The 24,026-nt window shown below is 40.1% G+C and overlaps 1 protein-coding gene across 1 annotated transcript in view; it reads right to left on the bottom strand.

The window, feature by feature from the left end:
- The window catches only part of cacna2d2a (calcium channel, voltage-dependent, alpha 2/delta subunit 2a), a 324,986-nt gene extending 303,616 nt beyond the window's left edge, over positions 1 to 21,370 (bottom strand). Inside the window, exons 1-2 of the mRNA XM_036571307.1 lie at positions 20,890 to 21,370; positions 3,175 to 3,256 (exon numbers count right to left, since the gene is read on the bottom strand). Of these exons, the coding sequence (XP_036427200.1) occupies positions 3,175 to 3,256; positions 20,890 to 21,008 (201 nt within the window). The 5' untranslated portion in view covers positions 21,009 to 21,370. The remainder of the gene's footprint in view (positions 1 to 3,174; positions 3,257 to 20,889) is intronic.
- Positions 21,371 to 24,026: the final 2,656 nt, after the last annotated feature.

The raw sequence follows: 24,026 nt of genomic DNA, 5'->3' as shown, positions 1-24,026 counted from the left end.
AATGTCCATGTAAAAATTAATTATGACTGTTTTTGGTACATAAAACAACACAAATCTCATAAGAGGACCTCAGGGGCAAAAATAAAATGGAAGAAAATTAAAGATATGGGTCTAAGTTATTGTGACGTAACTTTATCATGATAAAAATATCATCTTCACTCCCTCGTCCTGGATCAGCTGCGCTGAACGGAAAGCCGGCGGGATTAAAAGAGAATCATCATAATCAGCCATTACAGAATCCCCAAAATCTAGATATTATCATAAGCATGTTACATAACCAATCATAACAAGCACAGGGACGACTTTTCCTCTGAATCTGACCAAATCTGTGCTAGTCTGGAGTGACCTCCACAGTAACCTTCACAACACACGTGATTTCAACAGAGATTATGATATTAATAATCCGATATCAGAAACTCGCCAGATTGCAGGCCAGCCGATCTGTTACCAAACACCGCCGTGCTGCTGCCGTTGCAAATGCAAATGTTAAAGTCTTTGAGGACCGTGAACACAATGCCCACACACACACACACACACGCTGTCTCTGGTGCCAAACCATATGCTGAGTATCAGGCTCCCATACTGAGAGACTGGAAGCAGATCGAGTGTGAGCGCGAGTGAACGTGGGTGTGTGTGTGTGTGTGTGAGGAAAAGCCGTTTACACAACTCTCTGACAGACTCAGGAGGCAGACTGTCTATGACTATTAATCACTGTCACTGTCATTCAGCACAGAGAGCACAGCTCAACTAACATACCAGTTGTAACAACGCTGCGTTAAATCTCCATCTAGTTCTACAGCTAATTCAAGTCTAATCAGAACTAGACAGTGGAGAGCTGTGCACGTACAGACCCATGCTTTACATTTATGGTGCAAACAGACCAGGCTGGATTGTTTTCACTGCCCAAGTTTAACACCTTGCCTTTTTTACATTTTCCACAGTTTGTTTTAACCCCTGCGTGGTGTTCGGGTCTGTGGGGCCCATTTTCAATGTTTACAAAAGAAAAAATGATGCGATTTATTATTATTTCAACCCCAGATTCCTTGGCCTTTGCTCATTTTCTGTGAAGGACATATAAAATAACACATTTTCAGTGTCTTCACACTGTTCAACCTGCAGGGAGTAAAAGTGTGGAGGTGCTGTGTCCTTCACTCTGTTCTCCTCCTACATGGCCTGCTGTTAGTGTGTGTGTGTCTGTGTGTGTGTATGTGTGAGGGTGGACAACATGAACAGGCTGCTGACTGGCTACAGCTGCTAAAGGAGAACCCTACGCTGGCCACTTGTGATATTTTAAACATCTGGTATTTTGACAAATTGTTATGGCTGCATTGATTAAAAAAAAATAAAAATGTGGTGGGTCCACCAGACCACTGAGTAACAGACACATCAACACCACACAAGGGTTAAAAGGGCGTCTGAGTACATTTTCCAGCATTCATCAAAGTGCCTTCCCTGATATGAAGAGAATATTCATGTTTCTAAATGGCTCAGACACACAGTTTCTAGGAAAAAAACATTTTACTGACATACAACCTTTACATTTCATTAAAGCCAACATGAAGAAGAATCACTAAGTATTTTCCTTCCAACCGCATTTCTTTTCCAACACGGCATCAGGGAGGGTCTCAAAGAAAACATTTTCCCCCAGTAATAAGTGGGAGGTGGTGGAGGGGGATGTAAAGCATGGTATTAGTGGATAAAAGCATTTTTCTGTAGAGCGAAGATGTTTTTGAGTTGGACAAACATCATTACATTTTCATGGAAGATAACTGAATATGAACATGAATTTAGTCTTTTAAATGATATGTCATGAGTTTGATATGACCAGGGACATTAACTAAATGTAAAAAAAGAGTCCACTATGGCTTTAAGGGTTGACTTCACACATCTCCATTACAAAAATGGTTCTTCCAGCAGTGGTTCTTAAATTAGCAATGAGGGACCCCAGACAGTCCAAATGTTTGTTCTATCCCAGTGTTTAAGTTAGGTTTGAGCAAAAATCTTGGGGTCCCTGAGGACCCGTTTGAGAATCACTGCTTTAAAGGGAACCATCCACTGAGAAGCTCTTTAAAGCAGTGGTTCTCAAACCAGTTCTCAGGGACCCCCAACATTCCACATTTTTGTTCCAACCCTAATTATGGACCATCTGGGGGTGCCTGAGGAACAGTTTGAGAAACACTGCTTTGGTGGTTTTTCTGTAGAAATGTTCCAAATAGCCCTTTATGGCACCTTTATTTTTAAAAGTGTAGGTTTGGCCTAAATAATGAACATTTACAGCATACAGTGAACCTCTTTGGGCCCTGATGTGGTTTAAACATCTGAAGGGTTTGAGTGCTGATGAGTGACATCACAAAAAGGGTCAGTTGGACAATGGCAATATCTAACTTTCTAATTGATATGTTAAGTTGCTGAAAATGGCAAAGTAAAGCTAGGAGTCCCCAAATCTGTGATGGGCAGTGTGTGTGGAAGAATCTCAAGATCGTAACTGATCACAATTAAAATGAGATCATGAGGAACACAGTGTAAGACAGTTCTCTAAAAGGGACTGTGACTGAGCTTTAGCGGTATAATGTTAGGGACACTTGACCACTAATTAAAGATATGTTATCAGTTCAAATGGCTAATCAATGAACTAAATGACTGACAAGACAAGACCAGCCGTAACTGAGCAATACCATTCCAGCATAGCAGCAAAGCACCTGGAGAGCACTGTAGTTGATGGTATTATCACTGCAGGATACTGACAGGGTGGGTAGAGCAGCCTAAGCACATACTTTTGAGGAATGAAGACAGAAGTACAAGTAAAACTACCTTTCCAAAAAAAAAACTTAAGTGGAAGTACAGAACTACCAGTACCACAAGTACTTAAGTACTGAGTTCCATACAGAACTGCAGTGGAACTCTTAGTACATCCAACATCTATAAGCAAAGTAAAAGACGCCTGTCAGGGCCTTAACAAGCTCTCCGTCTAAAATAAAACGACAGCTCAAAAGTCAGATGCGACCAATCATAAAGCAGAACAAAGTCCTTTCCTCACAAATGTACGAGCAGAAGTAAATGTACAATGGTTTAAAAAACTTAGGAAAGTATGAATCCATAAAATCCAGTTGGATACCCACTGGTGAGTAATATTAGTAAGTGGCTAATATTAGTAAACGATTAGTAAAGCCTTACCGATCTCATCTGCTGAGCTCCAGTGACCTGCGGCAGCACTTTGTCCAGCTCCTTTTCTATACGACTTGCCCAGTGCATCATCCTGAAAGAGAGAGAGAGAGAGAGAGAATTAAAATTCAGAAGATGAACCCGGGGGAACTTATCCCCCGAATGAAACATGTGCACTTTGCACATCGCAAAAGATCCACGTCATGAAGGCTTAACACCTGGCTTAACATTTCCCACCCGGAACAAAGCACAAGATACCAATGTTTGTGATCTGTAGTAATGAGGTGGACAGCCTGGAGATCAGAACAGCGAATAGTTCAAAGGCTAAGATTCAGAAAAGTTTTTTTCCCCCCCACATATTCTGACAATTCACCAGAGACTTGTTTATCTCATTAACATAAGTTAGCATTCACAGTCTCAGACACCACTGATTCTGATGCCCAGACAGCTTAACACAACATTTCAGCATCTGAAATCACTGATAGGTACTTTTGGTGTGGTTATGTTAAATTTACCAGCTAATAACACTGTTCATGAGCATCAATACATTGTTTTGAGGATTACAGTATGAATATGATTGACCAAAAGTGGTAAACCTAGCCCTGATCAATGTTACAGCCGTTGCTGGTGTTTTTCCGAAGGTGCTGGCTTCAAATAAATCCCCAAAAAATCCCAGGCCTGGAATCTCTCCTAACAGTCACTCAGGTTTTTCACTGTGCAATATTTCTATCAAGTTTTACTGATAGTGGCGCATTCCACATTTACCAGCAATATTAGCAGGAATATATTTGCTGCCAAAGGGGTATTTTTCATATTGGAGGTATCAGACATTGGCAGACAACGCAGTGGTACTGCGGTGTTACAGGAGCCTTATAGCAGCATTATCTAAAACTGCTTAATGGTCTGAGATTTGCAACCAAGGCCTGCGGTCTGAAATTAGCCTTATCTACACTATGCAGCCTTAGAATACCCCCAGAGAAAGCCTGAGTGTGTACACGTGGGCGTGTGGGTGTGTGTGTGTTTATGCGTATCTGCTGGAAAATATGACAATTGAGTCCAACAACAATTTATTAACATATTAAATAATACCATACATTTGCCCTTTTATCTGACCGCGTATGTTTGCACCTTCCTCACTGCAGGTTTTGGCCACGTTTACACCTGACCTGTCGAGTTTGCTCGATTATCTCATCCGTTTTTGAGTGGTTTATCTATGCCAGCACTGGCATCACACAGTGATCCAGATTTTGAGTTTTAATGGTGTTGATAGATAATGAGCATTATATCCAGGATAATGTTACATTCAATACAACAGCAAGCAGTTTTAGTTTTTCAATTCTATTCTGTCCATTTTGCTTGCGGTGTCCTGGACCCGGCAGTTAACTGTAATGTATGTAATTTATTGGATGTTTGGGGTTGTTTTAAAAGAACAATTTAGACTCCTTAAAAAATTAAGTCAATAGTAAGTTTTACACACAACGTAAAAAACTTATTTACTTACAAATTATGTCAAAAACTGAAAAATGACAAAAATAGAGACAGCGATTTATAAATATATATATATATATATATATATATATATATATATATATACACACACACACACACACACACACACACACACATTTCTGCAAGCTTAATAGAAAAAGTTTTTTAGCATTTAAGTGCACAAAAAATAGCTTTATTTCATTATTTTTATTTTGTTAAATAGTTAGTGGTGTGTTTATAATTATAGATTTTGTATATTCATTTGTTTTTGGTTATTTGCTCTAAGGACAGGTTAGTTAAAATACTGTTTACACAGGCAAAAAAAGTCTGTACTGGTGGCACATAAATCATAATTTATCGCTGATAAATTTGTGATATTAATTGAATAGCTTTGCTGCACATCAGATTTTATGTCTATATCGTGCAGCCCTGGTAACAAATCCCTCTGGAACTTTTAAGGGAAGAAAACAAAACAGTTCAATAGCAGTCAGGAAGCAGGAGTTAAATAAGTAAAGTAATATGAAAAAATATATATATAATTAAATATCAAATACACTTAAACTAAATAACTGACTATTTCAATACAGTTTTGAAAAAATTAATCTGTGAAAGAGTGCATGGAAATATGAAACTGTGCTCCATCCTTCGTGGAATCCACCATCAGTGATCAAAACTACTCATCTTGGTGCATCCAGTTAGAGTAGAGTGGCTGGGGAGGGGGCGGGGCAATGCTATGCTATGCATGCACCTACGCTCAAATGATTAGGCGTTTTTTCTGCAGTGGCTGATAACTTTAAGGGGTTGCAATTTTTGGGGTTTACTTAGTGTCTGTGGATATTTTAGACACATGCACTATTAACTGAAACAAATCTTGACCTCAGAATCAAAAAATCTGTCCTAGCCAAGTAGTCCACACCTTCAGTCCCCCAGGACAAACCACTCCAACTGGTCACACCTGACACTCAGCCACAGCATACAGACCCTAGTTTTCACTCAGTCTTTGTAAAGTCTTGTTAGAGGTGGGCGATATGGAAAGAATACATGATATGCATCACAATATTTAGTTTTTCAGCAGTTTGCTAAGTTGGCACAGATGAAAAAGAACAAAAATACTAAAAAGAAATTTGACTACAATGATTTTAATATGCAGTTTTACACACCACACTGCACTAAATCCAATTAAACAGGACTAATTATGCTGTCTTTGTAGTGAAACGTTCTTTAAATATGATATATATATCCTCAGAAAAGCACACTGTGAAAATGTAAATAACGATGTAATTTATCATGAACATAAATATCGTCACATTGTCTAAGTCTTGTATGTGTTTACCACTGTGTTGTTTAGCTGTTTGTATCATTGTTCTTACTACAGTTATGAACTTCAGCTACCTGCTTTTCCCTCATTAACTTACATTTTCACATACAATCTTCCTGCCTCTTGTGTTGACCTTGCTTGCTTTATGATTTACTCTTGTGCTTCATGTTTTTGCACACATAGACTGCTTCTGTGTGTTGCTAATAAACCCCAGCAAATTCTCTGTTTTAAACCTGAGTTCTCTCCAATCACCAACCCCGTCAGTATCAAACCTCAAAATATCGCTGCTTTCGGAACAAAACCTTGTTTCTCCACTTTTTGTTGTGTTTCAGTTTATGAAAATTTACATTGGTGTAAATTTCATGACAAATGGACCAAAAAAAGTTGGGTTCCATTGAGTTACATTAAAAGTAGAGTATGTTTTTTCTTTCTCCTGTAAAGTTATCATTTTGGAGATACAAGGTTTTGTCCTGACAACAGCGATATGCACATCGTTACACCCCTACATAATATTTGGAAAATATCATGATGCTGAATTCTATCAATTCTGCCCAACACTAATCCCATCCCCCTATTCTCGCTCTCTCTTCCTCTTTCTCTCTTTCTTTGGTAGTAGAAGAGTTGGTTGGCAGGCAGCTGTAGTGTTTAAGGATGCTGGTGATAAAAAAGGCCTGAGCTCTGACAGAAGTGCTACCCTAAGCAGCGTGAGCGCTGGCTAAACGGAGCCAACCCAGGAATTAAGAGATCAAACGTCTTCAGATCAGTGCTGTATATCTCTTCCTCCACACACACACACACACACACACACACACACACACACACACACAGCCAAAAGCACTTAACACAACGAGAAGCCTAACAAGATGCTGCTGATGCAGAGAGACTGATGGACAGAGAGAGAATGGGAAGAGGGTGAAGAATGCTGTCTGGGACAGAGAGACAGCCAAAGCAACAACACAACCAGCCACATCCAGACAAACACACACAGCTGCTGTACGCTTGCATAGCATAAGCCACAGGTTCCTGTAGGCTACATGTTGGACCAGTCACTGAAAAGGTTATCATTGTGCTAGAAGGCCCATGAAAATAGTCCACAAAGGCTTTGTAAGACATGCTGTTGTGATAGTGATGTACGGTGGGCCAGATTCTCCAGGCCACAATCAGGCAGTCCTGTCTAAACACACTAGGGCGATACGTAGGGCTGTGTTCAAAATATCGATATATCTTGGATAAGCTTGCGTTGATACACATATCAAAACAGGGACGGCTGTATCAATACTTTTTAACACGGCATGTATATGCGCAAGTGAATCTAATATTGCATCCAATCTGAGAGCGCAACGTTTTTAGAGCTCACTCTTCATCTATTATTATATGCATAAAAACATGCGTTGGAGAAAAATAGGTCCAGTCCGGTCTGGACTGACTCCAGTGCCCCATTAAGTCATGTTGTGTATTCGAGCGTTTTTAGTTTGCGGCTATTGTGAATTATTAGTTTGTAGCCATTGTGATTAGTACTTAGCCGTTAGCATTTTGGTTATGTGTTTGTAGAGCTGCTTTGTGTAGCGTTGTTAAATACTAAATGAATGATGTTCCTGTACTGTATCTGCATTTGTGGCACATGCTAGTGAACACAGTGTTGTTCAATGATATTTTACAGCCAGTGACTCTCTTACATGCACATGTGCTCAAATACTGATTACTGCCTCACAGGCCTCACAGGCTGCTGCTGCCTCTGTGATTGTAAGTGCAGAAAGTTCACTCCTATGTGAGAGTGAGAGTGTGTAAACCAAGCTTGTCAACACACAGAGGGGGAAAAAGTAAACAAAGTAAAACACGGACAGCATATGTGTTGCTTTTGACACGGGCAGAGAAAAATTTGGGGGGCTGCATTTTAGTGAAAAGCGTCAACATTTATCCAGATATGATCCGAACACTAAACACATGTTAATGCAAGGCGTAAACAGGCGGTAAGTGCTCAGAGTGAAGCAGACCTAAAATATTGTTTTAGAAAATCCCCCAGCATTATTAATATATACATTATTCTTATCTCATCTTATAAATTTTAGATAAGCACAAATGTAAAAAAGTCAATCATTCTTCACAACCTAATTTTCTATTCATTTTTGCTGCATTTTAAGTTTTACAAATGTTACAAATTTCTACAAATAAGGCAGACATTCACCAAAAAATGTCTGTTGCACAGCTGGTTTGTTTGGTCATAGTATCATATCCTATCATGACCCTTGTATCATGAAACGTATCATATCGTGTTGCTGACAATACCCAGCTCTAACAGTGATTGGACAGAATAATGGAAACACCATGAAAATTTAATTAATCACAATTATAAAGACAGCCCAACAGGTGAGTCCTATTAGGTTGAATGCCAATTAGCAGCATGTGTCAAAGGAAGAAGGTCTGATAATCAGCACTTTGATATGTGAGGGTATCAAAGCCTCATTAGGCAAATAACAAGAGTTCAAAAGGGAGCCAAATAAATGCTTTAAAATACGTGTCAAAGAGAGCAGTTTCAAAAATCATGCAGCACAGATAAACTGTGAAAGCTCACCGACATGGATAGACAGACACTTCCAGAAATAGTTCATGCTAAAACTAAATGAAAGCATTATGCAAACTGTGTCATGCAAATTAGTGGCTTGCTTGCATTTGTGCTTAGCCACAATAGCATGTCTGGACTGGCCAGACCTTTAACATGACCACTGCACAACTACAGCTTAGGAAATTAGCAGAGAAACATACACGAGCCTGTGTTTTATCAGCAGCAAACAAAAAACATTAGCTTCACAAAGCTGGAATCAAGTCTACCATTTTGAAACAACCTACATAAAACACAAATGCACAAAGACCCCTAGCCTGGTGTAACGATCACAAAACCTGAACACTGGAATGAAGGATTATGTCCTGATGATGAAGTGAATAGCTTAAAATAGGAATTCTGGGCTAAAACTATAATTTAACGTTTTTAGTCATGTAGTCAATGTAAAATTCTGAGCATTGCATCCCTCAGCCTCATCAGTTTCACAGAATCCACAATTTTGAATCCTTTTAGCATTTCCATCCTCTCACTGCATTACCCAGCAGGCACTGCACATATACATCAACTGTCATGCATCTTCCCAGCTCTGAAACATCCATGAACTACCTCTCCCAAAATCCTCTGGGAGATCACGTGCCTGCTGACCCTCCACAGCGTTCCAATCATCTTTTGCACTCACCTGAATACTAATCTGGTTCACCTGTTTGTCATATGATCAGTTAGAGTATAAAGCCGGGCTTTTAGACTAGTTACCGTGCTTCTTCTTGTGAGAACTGCTGAGCGTTTTTTCCTGATTGTCCTTTTGTGTGTATCTGACCCGTCTTTGAATTACTGGACTTTGTCTTTTTGTCTTTGCCCTTTGGATCTGGTTGCCTGGTTTGTTTTGTTTGTCCCGTTTTTTGACCTCTCTGGATTTGACCATCGCCGGTTCACCAATACTGAGTTTGCCAAAAGCCCCAACAATAAAGCCTCATTTTTCATTTCTCACCACAATCATCTGGCTGGTTTGGTTTCGTTACAACAGCCATTGGGATCGCTCCCATGGAGGGTAAGTCAATTAGCCAGCTACCAGGTAAAAACCATTTAAAACAAACGCATTTGTAGTTTTTCCAAAGTTTAACCCTCCTTCAAGATACATCATCAGAAAGGTGTTTTTTTAGTCTTTAAACAGGAAAATCTCACTCTTGGGTCTGTTGTGGCACTGCTAAAGAAGGCAAGCAGGCATGTTTACAACATACACAGCACTGGTTCAATTTATCACTTTGGCTGGAGTGCCTCTTTAAGGATGTGCACGGGTACTCGAGTATTCGGTAAATGAAAAGCAACAAAATCACTCTTTAACCATGTTGTTGCAGCAGGGAGAAAATATACAGGTCAACAATTCAGTGAAACAAGGCTGCCAGTTTTGCTCATTTCTGGAATTAAGAAAGTATATTATACTCTGCTACCATAAGACATGAATGCCCTGATAAACAAGCTGCTGTTGATGCGTTCTTAAGGACATGATTGAGAAGTCAGAGGTACTGTGGCTGTAACTAGGCTAACTACTCTAACTGCTTTTACCAGCCAAATAATATCTGCCGTGAATATTAGCCAAAGCCAAAGCACAGTTCACTGAATATCCGTTCATTAACTCTTACACATAATCGATTATCAGAATTAGTCTGAATGCACATCCCTAAGCAGCTTCTGTGGCCTCCTGGGTCAATAGGCCAAACATTATTCAAGACTTATGGGACTAAAAACCCACTGGAGGATCTTTTCTTGAAGGATGGTCCAACCTCAGAACTTATATTACAGCATTAGAAGGGCTGAAGCAAAAGGTGGTTCTTGAAATTAATGTACTGTTTTCCTTATAATTCACCATCTGTGTATTCATACGCATTGAATACAGCTCCCAGTATGAGGCTGCGCACCAGCTTCATCCACAGAGTACATTCAAAGAGGACACAAGAACTACAATTAAAGCAATTACAATAGCGCTAATAACACACAAACACAATTAGACCTCTTCGGTTCTGTCGACACACCAGTTCATACCAGCACACACAAATTTAATCACACACCCACACAGTTTCATGCTGTTTCCCACTTTTGGCTGGAACTCTACGGCCAAAGTAGCAGACGACTCACTTCAGGCCTTCTCCTGCTCCCTCGCCTCTATCTCCTTCATCAGCGACGGGACACGGCCATTCGTCATTTAACGATAGTGTCACAAAAGAAATGTCAGTTTGAAATGTCAGCCTCATTTGAATGACAAGGACGGAGAGATTAGGGAAAGAATGCGCCGCAGTGCACGCAAAACAGGAGAAATACTGACAGATGTACAGTGCGGGGCTTCACAAAGCCACAGTTAACTATGAGAACGTTCGACAGCTACAGCCCCCTCAAAAACAGCAAGGAGGCTCTCAGTACGGTGCGGGACTGTGACCTGCATTAGTTACCCTGTAAAAGACGTTACCATGTTAAAGTAAATAATATATAAACACACATTTTAGACATAGTAATACCGTAATATATAATAATGGGTATTTATTGTGTTCTGCATTTATATTCTTAACCCCATGTGTCAAACACAAGGCCCGTGGGTCAGATCACGCCCGCAACACAATCGTCCTCGGCCTGCAAAAGTATTTTCGTTTTCTATTAACATTAGCACGTTTCACAATGTGCTGCACTACAGTCCCCAGCATGCACTGCAACATTATGTGCACTCTGACTCTCCTACCCCAACAACAGTCTATGGGACAACAGTTACACCTCAGTTCTACACAATTCTACTCATTTCACCAAACACACTAGTCAATAAACTAGCTGCATTTCAGCTGCATTTCAACACCAAACGTCAGCTCAGCAGCTCAGAAACTGAGTCCAAGTATTAATGAACTTGCAGCAAAGAAAGGACGACAGGTGTCCAGTTCAAGCAAATAGGTAGGTTTAAAAGGCCGAGCACCTGGGGACATTTACATTTTGAATATTTCAAGTATTCATGTAATATTTCAATGTTTACTACAAGTGCCTATATTTTACTATTGCGATTTTTGCATATTTTGAATAAACAATGTCCAGTTTGGGTTAAAGCACAACATTAATTGAAAAAGAAATAAAAACATTTTCTCTGGCCCACAGATTTGTTGAGATTTTCTAATATGGCCCTTTCACTCGTTGAGTTTGGCACCCTTGCTCTTAACCTTTTGAAGCAGTTATTACCGGTAATAAACTCAAGATGTAATTAGATAATATTCACTTCTCACTTGTAGCTCATTTGAATAAGTGTGGAAACTTGTGTCAAAAGCGCAGATTCTAAACTTTTAATCAAAAAACTTCTGTTCATAAACAGATTTTACTATGGTTTGAATTTGATGAAAAGTTGTTGTGCATATAGTCTTGTTATAGTTTTACATAGTTATATTTTACTTAATTTTTATTTTAAGGTTTTGGCCCAAAAAGTTTCGTATTGAATGCATTAATGAGAGGTTTATGGAGGGTGTTGTGAGGCAACATAGTCCCCAAACAAATATGACTTTAATTATATCTCAACCATTTAATTACACAGAAATTTTGAAAAATTCCCAGTTGACCATAGGTGGTCAGTACTGCACCAGAGGGGGATCCCAACAGCAACGAATATCATAGAATCCAAGTCAACCCTCTATTTCTGGGATGATGCTGAGCCTCATCTCTCTGAAACAGATCTTGAATGGCGAAGAGAACGTAACACAGTTCATAAACAAAACAACCAAGAAGACACTTCAGTCGGAGGGCAAAAGTGGCAGGAGCTCAAGCCCCCAGAGCTCTATCTGTGCACACGCTTGGTCATACCACCGACCCCTAGGCTGAACATTTCAATTAGATGACGGCGAAGAAGAAGGAATAAATGAATGGGGTCTTATTACAGCTTCCAAACACAACGTCCTTCAGACACCACAGGCTGTTGAGCGCCGATTATGCTGAACACTATCTATTTATCTGCTGTAAACCACATCAATAATGCGGTCTGAAAGCACAATCCACTGACCTGAAGAGTGGAGCCGAGAGATGTGGAAAATGTAGAAAACGGAAAAGAGGGATGGAGTGAGACAGCGCTGCTGAAGAAGGAGCGCTGACCAAGAAAAGGTCAGCCAGCACAGAAGAGAGAGAGCTGGAGAGAGGGAGCAGTGTGCTACACAGAGCGCTGATGCTAACCGCTAGTGACAACACCTCTGTCCCCGAGCCAAACACAGGATCTGAGTGAGCGCGCGTGTGCGTGTACATTGGAATGTCTGCTCTTTTTGTCATATATTATGTGAATTGTTTCAGCCAATTCTCTGAATCTACATGTTTACTGCTTTCTGGCCACAAGGCGAGACCACCCTGTTTAGCACTGTGAAGAGAAGGCTTGGGCCTTTTTTAATACCACCAAATATTACCATGGTATACAGAATTACCTGGGTTCGGGGCTAAAAGTGACTTAAAAGCATATAAGATGCTTTTATCCCGTCTCGTCCTGCATTATGTCGGAAAAATCATAGCAAAGTTTGCTAACTAAATAATTGAGCGCAGTGCACTATTTTCAAGGCATCAATAAATGTCAAACCGCCTATCTAACAATTGCTAAACGTTAAACAGAGCTGCTAACTAGGAGAGAGGAGCTGGTTAGCTTTAGCATAGCTAGCATAACAGCTCTGTTCACCACAGCCCACATATATCATATAGCATATATCAGGCCACTGACTTGATAAGTTTGGCACCCTGCTGACTGTATGCCATTGCTGGTCCACCCCCGGACCACCCAGATTACTGTCCTGCAGACAAGGTCTAACTAGTTTTTCATCTCCTCAAACACATTTTAAATGCATTTTTTAGAAAATAAAATCAGTAAAAATATTACCAACAACCAAGAGAGAAAAATTAATGACTAGGCCTATTATAAAATGAGTCTGTTGAAAATGTTGTTGCTGACACTGTGCTAGATTGTTTACAGCTTTATAACCGGCTTTATTTATGATACTTGCTGTTAAAATTATTTACTAAACTAATTTACAAAGAAAGAAATGAAGGAAAAATAACTAAATTGGACGTCGAGTGAAAAATGAGTGATGAAAAGCGACATTTTGTCTAATACTCTGCTTAACCACCAGTGGGCCAACCAAATACCCTGAGCAAAAAGCTGGCGGACCGACAGCTTTGCCGTCAACAGGCCAACAGTGGTCACTACCTGGGAGAACATTGGATTCTGGCTAACTAAAGCACTGACACAGGTTTAGATGATAATGATCCAAATCTTAAAGAAGTGAAGCTGAACAACTGGAGCTGAAGGGGCACAAAGGGAAAATTAAACTAGTTCTGTGGTGTTTGGATCTGTAGCCTGAGCTAAGTTAACGTTAGCTTAGCGAGCAGGCTACAGACTTAAACAGTGCCACACAGCACAGCACAGGTTTGATTAAATTATGGTAAATTGCAAAAGAATCGATTATTTGACTCCAACACGTCTGGGAGTCGGGGATGACACCTGTCAAATGACTCTAAGAGTCAAAATGTATGACTCTTGAAATCTGCTGACCGTTTATTCACTGTCACTGGCTCTGATGGAGGCGTGTGTGAGGCAGGAAAGAGTCTGAGTTTGAGTAGCATGAGTTTGATGAATTACCAGGTTGCAATAAACAATGATTAGAAACAGTACAAGTGAAAAAACAAAAACAATAAAAAACTTTCACATTGTTGTGGAAAAGTGGCTGAATCTGGCTTATTTGCCAGCTTCTTAGTCCAATTTGCCATTCCACCTTAAGTGGTGTTGCAGTTACATTCTGGTGCCTGCGCACCATTAAGGAACTGGTGCATCATTTAAGTAGGAACAGAAAAGTCACATAAGTCGTCGGCGAATGTGAAGAAGTCTCACTGAAAAGACTAGAAAATGGTTCCTTTTCAAAGAATTACAAAAACTATTTTCTCAGTACATCACTCCAAGATCTGTTAAAAAACAGTCACGTTTGAAAAAAGTCTTATTTGTTTATCATCTAACTATAATCTGTCGCCGCTCAAAAAATGGGATAAACTATATTTTGGATAGTTTAATCTCTGCTATATCCCTTCATCATCAGCTCTGGCACTGTGGGGTAAAATTAAGTAGAAGAGTCAACTCCATCAACTCCAGATTACTAATCAGCTACGTACCTGCGACTGGAACTTTTTTGCAAACTCAGACTTCTCTTAGACCTCCTGACAATAAGGCCAACGCTTAGGCAGCTGCGCCCCTCAGGAGCCCCCGTCCCTGGACCATTTACATATCAACAACTGGATTAACTCAAAACAGAACCATCAAAAACGGGATATTTTGATAAAAACAGCCTTTTACACATTTACCAGACGCTCTTATCCAGAGCGACTTACAATTTGATCATTTTACAAAGGTAGGTGAAGGTAGTGTTGGGAGTCTTGCCCAAGGGCTCTTACTGGTATAGTGTACCCACGCAGGGCTTTGAACCCCAGTCTACAGCGTAGAAGTCACAGGTGCTACTCACTACATCATACCAAACAATTATCACCAGTGAGCTACCCTCTGTTCTCACAAGAACTTTTCAAGTCAACTTTGAGTGAATTTACAAAGAATTACAAAAATATAGAGCCCACTGTTGTTGTTGCTCACAGTTCTTAGTGGCCTACATATTTATACCGTTTATTCTATAAGCTATTTCTATTCAGATGGCCACGTGCCACTGCGACGCCCCTCTGCCATGCAAAATCAAATCTTCATCCTTCAAGTGTTCCTATATTTTTGAGGACTTCTGTTGTGCACCGATTTTGCCGTCAAATGAGAACACTGCAGGCTGCTCAGCAACGTAATCAATTAAGACATTTGTTGACATTTTTTCTATTATCACGACTCAATTTGCAGTCAGAGCTCTATCTGTCTAGAGTTAGGGGCAGTATCTAATAACACTCTACATCCTGACTCTGAGAAGGCCTGTATACAACATGCAGAACATCAATACACAACTGACAGTCTAGCGGGAGAGCCACTCCAAAGTCCATTATGTTTGGTTGCATCGTCTCTATTTCAGCGTAAACAGAAAGTGGCAGCTTTGAGGCAGGGGGGATTTCAGAGCACCTGGTGTCTGGCAAAAACACAAAGCACACAGACTAACAGAGGAGACTTATAGTATCAAGGTTCAGCCTTAGCCTGACATGTTTCTCTACAAGCACAGCATGTGCTGAATGTTTATAGGAACTTCTCATGTTTAAAGTGAGAAAAGCAAATTGTCTCATCTCCATTACAATACACTGGAGCCTCAGGTCTGAGCCAAATGTCAGTGAGTCAAACAGTAAACCTGAGTAGAGGCACTATCTCTGGCCTCAAACAGCTAGAAATAGAAGCGATGGCATTGATATGCAGCAGCAGTTTACATAGATTTGTTGCTTTAACTTTAAAAACTTAAATAATCGACTTAAAATAAATTAATTGAATGTTACATTCAGTCGACTTATTATCTGAAGTTCAATAACATCACAGTTTTAAGCACAGATGGAACACCTTTTTTTTCCAACACTCATAACCAATACTACAACCTTGAGTGTCGGCTGATACCGATACTTTTGCGATATTTTTTGCTATTTTTAATCATATCACTTCACTCAAAATGCATATCTAAAAGTAGGCTATCATGCATCTGCTGATTCTGCTGACACTGGCCCGAGACCAAAACCTAGTGTTGGATCGGTGCTTATATTAAAAGTCACACATTTTTCTTGTATTTTATTTATATCCTCTGAGCTTGTCTTACAACGTTTGTGGGTTTATGTGGGTCCATTTCCCAACCTCTCTTTATGTCAAAATCAAACCAGCTGTTTTTGTAACACAAGCTCTGTTCTGATTGGCTGAGCAAACGAACACACTGCAGTGTAAAAAAAAGTCTCGTCAGATTAACTGACTTCATATAGCAACAAGCAATTGAACTAGTTTTATTTAACTCAAAAAACTGCATTAACTGAAAAAATCATTTATTCAAAGTGTTTATGTTGAATAAAACGAGTTAATTTACTTGTTACCACATGAAGTAATCGGTTTATCTTAATCTGATGAGCCATTTTTACAGTGTGACAAATGTAAAATCACTACTTTACTGTATTAATATTATTTGTATTTATTCTGTAGCAAATCAAACAATTACCACCCAGTTCTTATTTTTAAAAATAATTTTCTTGGGTACCTAAAACTTTTGCACAGTGTTGCACATCTGTTGATGCAGATGTTGTTGCCACACACTGTAAAAAATGGCTTGTAAGTTCAACCTAAAAAAAATGACTTTGCGTGGTAACAAGTAAATGAACTCTTTTATTCAACCTAAATAAACACTTCGAATGAATGATTCTTTCAATCATTGTATTTATTGAGTTGAATAAAACAAGTTCAATTGTTTGTTACCACGAAGTATTTTTTTTAGGTTGATCTGATGAGCCATTTTTTACAGTGTACAAATACATTTAATGTAAAAACTGGAGTAGGCCTTCCTGAATTAGCATTAAAGAAATGTACCATTTATGTGCAGAGCATTACAAATGTGAAACGCACAAAGAATTCATAAAATGCACACTCTAAAATATGATGCAACTTTTTAACTTAAAAAAAGCAAATAACCTAGTAGACTTAAAAATTAATTAAGTGTTCAATAAATGCCTAATAGTACATTAACAGAACAATAATTTGCATTTAACATTTGTTAACTTAAATTATTTGAATTTCAATGAACTCAAAGTTTTAGGTCAGCCAAATTACTTACTTTTTTAAGGCATACATTTGCATCATTTTCAGAGTGCACTTAAATAATCATGAAAAAACTGTGTCTTAACTTTAACTGTTCCTTGAACGTCAAATAATAAGATACAGACTTCTGTTCTGTCAACTTCCTATTAGAAGTCTGTTTATGTTCCAGTAACTTACAAGTAGACATTCAATGGACTAATTGTATTGTAGCAAGATTACTTACTTTAAGTAATTTTTTTTACGTTATATCTCAGAAGTCAAATTTAAGCATCAGTTTGATGCCAATATTATTTTAAACCAATTATCTGCCGATACCAATGTGATCTGATTTCATCGCTATCTCTAATAACCAACAAAACCTTTACGTGATGACAAGATGAGTCTGTTTTAGCACCACAGGCAGCGATACCACTTCAGCACCCATCATTCTCTTCCGCTGCAAAAAGAAATGTTAATTTAATTTCAGCACTTTTCTTTAAAAACGTACTATTGTTAATTGAAGTACTTGATTTGTTACGGATTTAGATTGGATTAATTGTTTTTCACTCCAATATCCGATATCCTGGTGTCAGATCGGTGCCACCTCTATGCACAATTCATATATAATCCAATGTTCAGATAAGCTCTTCCACCCTTTTCAAAAGCCGAATCCCAGGGGTTAGCAGCCTGATGCATCACCGTCAGAGGGCTTATCAGCGTGAGTGATCACACGGGAAAAGGCACAGTTAAGTGCAAAAGCCTATTCATCACCAAAACGTCCCAAAAAAATCAGTTAGCTTAATGTAGCGGACTCTGCTGACAGGATATGAGCAACTGTATCTAAAAACTTGCATTCTCACTCCCTGCATCCTCACTGCTGCTCCACAATGACATCACAAACACTTAGTGTCTTAAATGTCGTCATTTACTAGTCAGCTGGTTTGAGTGTTGATTTCCTGGCCTAATTAATTATTTAACTGCCGAGTCATTAACCAGTAGCCACCACGTGTGACCCCTGCTGATCGCTCCCGGCAAAGACCCTCCCGGACCCCGCCTCTACGCGGCACGGTGCGGAGCGGAGTTGTAACACAAAATGGCCTTAAATGATGTTCTCAGAGGAGAGAATTCAGCCTGACCTACACACGCCCTGTCGAAAAGATAAGCCTGTATCTCAAAGCCTGCCCTACATCAAAGGGATTTTTATACCAAGGCTTTGACATTTACAGAACAACGGGGTAGCCACCCATTTTCATTTTCTGTCAGGCCCAGATGGGCTAGAGACTGAAAAACGATTCCTCGCTATTGCTCGCTGGATACAGGACGGGGCTGGACGCAGATCAGTTTGAAGACGCTAAGTGTTGTGGACTTTACCTACGTTTTATTTCCCACAACGAGTCTTGTAAATAAACCCGAATGTCAATAATGGCAACGCTTGGCATATGATCTGGCTTTGTTTGAGGGGGGAAAGATCCAGCGATCAAAGAGTTGTGTAATTCGAGCTGAGAGCAGGCCTCACTACAGCCAGCAGAAACACACACACACACACACATCAGCTGCCTGCACAAGGATCCTCAGCCTCCTTCGCTTAAAGGAATATCATCACGACAGTCAGCTTCTCCTTGTTGACTTCTGAAGTGTTTAAAGTGAGGGTCGATGGCCACGATGCTGGTAAAGGTGAAGGCGTGTCATTGCTATGAATTGGGAGAAATTAGGGAGGTAAAATCTCTGAGTTACACTTTGCCCACAGGTGGAAAATGTTTAGCAACACAAAGACAAAAGGCTGCGAGCAGTAACAAAGTTGCAAAGTTAGAGTGTCCAATGAACAGAAGTGTGGACAAATTATGAGCTCATTCTGTGACAAAATTTTAAAAATAGCATGAAATAAAACCTTCTTACATTGTAAGATTTTAATATTGTAACAAAATCTTGTAATTTTTTTTCTCTTTTGACCTATAAAGTTATTATTTCAGTGATAAAAGGTTTTGTGACAAAAGCAACAGCATATTATATTAATTATATTATTCAGCGGAGGTCAATATGCCACAAATATAACATCACAAAAACATCATTTTCATGATACAGAATGTGCATCATGATATTTTGTTTTTGAGAGGTTTATGTTGGATCAGACAAAAATTATTATCGCAATGGTTTCATTTGTATTTATGTAACGTAAACAGGGCTAATTATGCTCTCTTTATAAAAAATATGCAGTGTCATTTCAGTCCAGTGTTCTTTAAGTGCTGACGATATCCACAATATGCTCAGAAAATCTGACGCAATTTATCATGACAATGACATTTACTGCCACATTGCCCACCCTCATATTACATTACATTATATTACACTGTATTACATTACATTGTGGGTGAGTGATATTCCACAAATATAACAAATGTCTCATTCATGGAAGACAAGCAATATGTTTTTCTGAGGTTTTATGCCTTGGAACAGAGAATCAAGAAGCATTTTAATTAAAAATACTATCAAAAACTATGAATACAATGGTTTTCATTTAACACTTTATATGATGTGCTACACTAAATCAATTAAACATGGCTAATTACGCGCTCTTTGTCATCATGCAGCTGGTCAGTGTTCTTCAAAGACTAACAGTATCCACTCCCGTATTATGTTATATTATATAGCTCCTCTCACAGCTAGAGATGCTCCGATATCTCTCACAGAACTCCATCTTCTATTATATAAAGCCTTACATAAACAGCAGCAAAACGATATAATGTGATACAGTTGGAGAGATTGACTTAATCCACACAGAACTGGTGTGTGTGTGTGTGTGTGTGGGCTTCTCTGAAAGGACACCAGCAGCACTCTGGCAGTAAACCAGCACTCGGAGCTCGGACGCCCCAACCAGGCTCTCTCACCTTAGTCAGAAAACTTTCAGAAATGTCAGTCAAATCTGACAAGCAGTCTATTTCTCTATTAGTCTACGTGGAAAGTGTTTGGCCTAGCACATGCAGTACTTTTATTATGATTATTATTATTATTATTATTATTATTATTATTAATAATAATACCATAAATTATGGATTATGATGGATTTCTAGTGAAGGGGAAGAAATGCCCCCCCCCACAAGCAGCTCATTGCTTACACCAGGCTCTAATCAGACACAGCTGAGAGCAAAAGCATCAGAGGTCACTCCGACAGGTGCAGCTCAGGGTGCATCAACAACAGCCTCATGCAGCTTTAATCACAGGGAAACTTCACCTCCTCCACAGCCAAAAGCCCATATGGTCCCCCCTCCACCCCACTCACCCAGGCCAGCTTTTGGGGGGGGGGGTCAGCAAAGCGCCCTGCGTCAGCTCTCCCTCGCACTTCCCCTTCCACCAAACACAGAAAGTAGCAGCCCCTCTACCTACCACGCATGCCCCATCAACACGGGGAAACGCGCTCGTGCCATTCTCGCCTCCGATCAATAATTAAAGCGCCCCGAGCTCCTGGCTAAACTGAAGGGGCTACCTGTGCGTAAACAGCCCCTTTAAAGAGCCCCCCACCTCTGCTTCCAAGCCAAACTAGGGCACTGACGTGTGTCAGCGCCGAGTGCCCACCGCGGTCAGACCCCCCGAACGCCGCACGCCTCGCGCATCTCTCGTAGCTACTCGTAGCGTCCGGCTACTTACGTGTAGTGCTGCGGGAAGCGGAGGATGGCAGCTCCGGGCGAGGACAGCGCGAGGAGGAGAAGCGCCGTCTGCGCACAGACGAGGCAGAAGACGCTCGAGGACGGCGCGCGGATCGCCATTTTCCATTAAAAATGCAAGGAAGTGGCAGAGAGAGGGAGAGTGTGAGTGAGAGAGAGAGAGAGAGAGAGTAGAGATGGACGGGAGGACGAGGAGGAAGAAGAAGAGAAGGAGAAGCGTGGCGTTTCTGAGGGGCTCGCGCCGCTGTGGGGGGGTGCGTTTGAAAACGCCGGGTTGTCCTCGCGCCCTGTCGAGCGATGGCGGAGGCAGCTGAAGATCCGAGGCGCTGTTAAATCTCAATCTGAAGCGGACTGAGGGAGGGAGGGAGGAGAGGAAGAGGAGGAGGAGGAGGAGGGAGAGAGAGACTGGCAGCGCGAGACACGGAGAGGAGAAGACACAGAGGCGGTGACGCTGCTGCCGCCACTGGTGCTGCTCGCTGCTGCTGTGACTGACTCTCTCTCTCTTTCTTTTTCTCTCTCTCTCTCTCTCTCTCTCTCTCTCTCTCATTCCTGCGCGTCACGAGGGGGCGCGCCAAAAGAGGCCGAGCTCGCGCACGCGCGTCCTACCGTAGCGCCCTACATAAACTGTAGGTTTGATATTTTGACCGTGTGAAAATGCTACCAGTGTTAAAACTACAGGAACACTATTAAAAAGATGGTTCTCCAAAGGTTCTTTAGTAAAGGAAATGGTCCTGTTTAGAACCATGAGTTCTATGTAGAACCATGTGATGCTTAAATGGTTATTTACATGGTGAAGTGGTTCTTCAAGATTGTTGGGGAATGTGTTGTATACGGTTCTATATGGAACCTTTTTGAAAGTGGTTCTATATAGCACCAAAAACGGTTCTGCTATTGTACAAGCTTGACATCATGGCAATAGCGGTAACAACAGCAGAACCTATTTGGTGCTATATAGAACCATTTTCAAAAAGGATCCATATAGAACCATGAGTTGTACGTAGAACCATTTTAGGCTTAAATGGTTCTTTGTGTGGTGAAGTGGTTCTTCAGATTTAAACGGGAATGTGCTGCATATGGTTCTGTATGGAACCTTTTTGAATGTGGTTCTATATAGCACCAAAAAGGTTTCTGCTATTATCACAAGCTTGAAAGACAAGGAGTGTTCATGGTTCTATATAGAACCATTGCCTTTACTGAAGAACCCTTGAAAAAACATCTTTTTGCTGAGTTTAGACTGAATTAACATTAAAAACACGATAAATTGTTTGACACACAAAGTTCCTACGCTGTACTAATGATTTGCGTATGTTCGGGACACTCCTAAAAAAGATGCTTCTTCAAAGATTCTTTAGTAAAGAAAATGGTTCTATGGACACTCAGAGAACCCTTTGCATGATCAAAGGGTTCTTTGCATCATAAAAGGGTTCTTCAGACTGATGGATAATGTGCTGTAGACAGTTCTATATAGCTCCTTTTTGAACATGGTTCTATACAGCACCCAAAAAAGCTTATTCTATTGTTACATTGACAAGTTTGTAATAATAGAAGAACCCTTTGGGTGCTATATAGAACATTTTTCAAAAAGGTTCTATATAGAACCATCTTCAGCATATTTATGTAAATTTTTTCAGCAATCTGAAGAACGCCTTCATGATGCAAGGAACCATCGAATTATGCGAAGGGCTCATTGAGTTCATGGTTTTATATAGCACCACTTTCTTTACTAAAGAACCCTTGGAGAACCATATTTTTTAAGAATGTAGGACATTTTGATAGCCTAATTCACCTGATCGGGTGTAAGTAGTAATATTAAGCTGTCTGGACTGATTTAACATTAAAAACACTGGTGCTTCAAGGGTTCTTCAGTAAAGAAAAAATGGGTTTATGTAGAACCATGAACACTCAATGAACCCTTTGCATAATTAAAGGTTTCTTTGCATCATGAAAGGGCTCTTCAGACTGATGGAAAATGTGCTGTAGATGGTTTTAGAGAGCACCGTTTGGAAAATGGTTCTATATAGAACCATCTACAGCACATTCATGCACATTTTCCATCAATCTAAAGAACCCTTTCATGATGCAAGGAACCATTATGTAATGTAGGGGCTGAGGCAAGTGCAAAGTGACTTTATTAGGGACGTTCTGATACTCACTGTCGTAGCAGGCAGGGGTCGACACACAGACAGGCAGGGTAAGAGAGACTAGCAGGGGTCAAAACCAGAGAACACAAGAAACAGGCTTAGAACTCAGATAAAGAACACAAAGACCACACAAACACACAGAGGAAACAAAGGGGTGAATACAGTCTTAATGAGTCCAAGAGGAGCTGCAGGTGTGTGGGAGAGGGGGAGAGTGGGCGGATCCAGGGAGAGTCCAAGTCAGAGGGGGAGACATGACACATTTAATTATGCAAAGGGTTCTTTGAGTGTTCATAGTTCTATATAGAACCATTTCTTTACTAAAGAACCTTTTGCTTGTGTAAATGGTTCTTTGTATTATGTACGAGTTCTTCAGATTAATGAAGAATGTGCTACAGATGTTTCTATATAGAACCTTTTTGAAAAGGGTTCTACATAGCAGGGTTCTTCTATTGTAACAAGCTTGTCATTGTAACACTAGAAGAACTGTTTTTGGTGCTGTTTAGAACCCTTTTCAAAAAGGTTCTATATAAAACCATCTGTAGCACATTCTCCAACAATCTGAAGAACCATTTTGCGATGCAAATAACACTTTAATAATTGCAAAGAGTTTTTTGAGTGGTCATGGTTCTGTATAGAACCATTTTCTTTGCTAAAGAACACTTGAAGAACCAGCTTTTTAGGTGTGTAGAGTTTTTAAATATTGTACGTAAGACTGTGTACGTGTCACAGAACGTCACAATTGTGTTGAACTGTGGGATATACACAGATCAGGCATAACATTATGACCACCTCCTTGTTTCTACACTCATTGTCCATTTTATCAGCTCCATTTACTATAAAGGTGCACTTTGTAGTTCTACAGTTACAGACTGTAGTCCATCTGTTTCTCTACATACTTTGTTAGCCCCCTTTTACCCTGTTCTTCAGTGGTCAGGACCCCCATGGACCCTCACAGAGCAGGTACTATTTGGGTGGTGGA

The sequence above is a fragment of the Colossoma macropomum genome, unplaced genomic scaffold, assembly GCF_904425465.1.
Source record: "Colossoma macropomum unplaced genomic scaffold, Colossoma_macropomum, whole genome shotgun sequence".
Taxonomy (NCBI): domain Eukaryota; kingdom Metazoa; phylum Chordata; class Actinopteri; order Characiformes; family Serrasalmidae; genus Colossoma; species Colossoma macropomum.
Note: the sequence above shows the minus strand (reverse complement) of the source record. Positions and strands in the feature narration are given on the sequence as shown.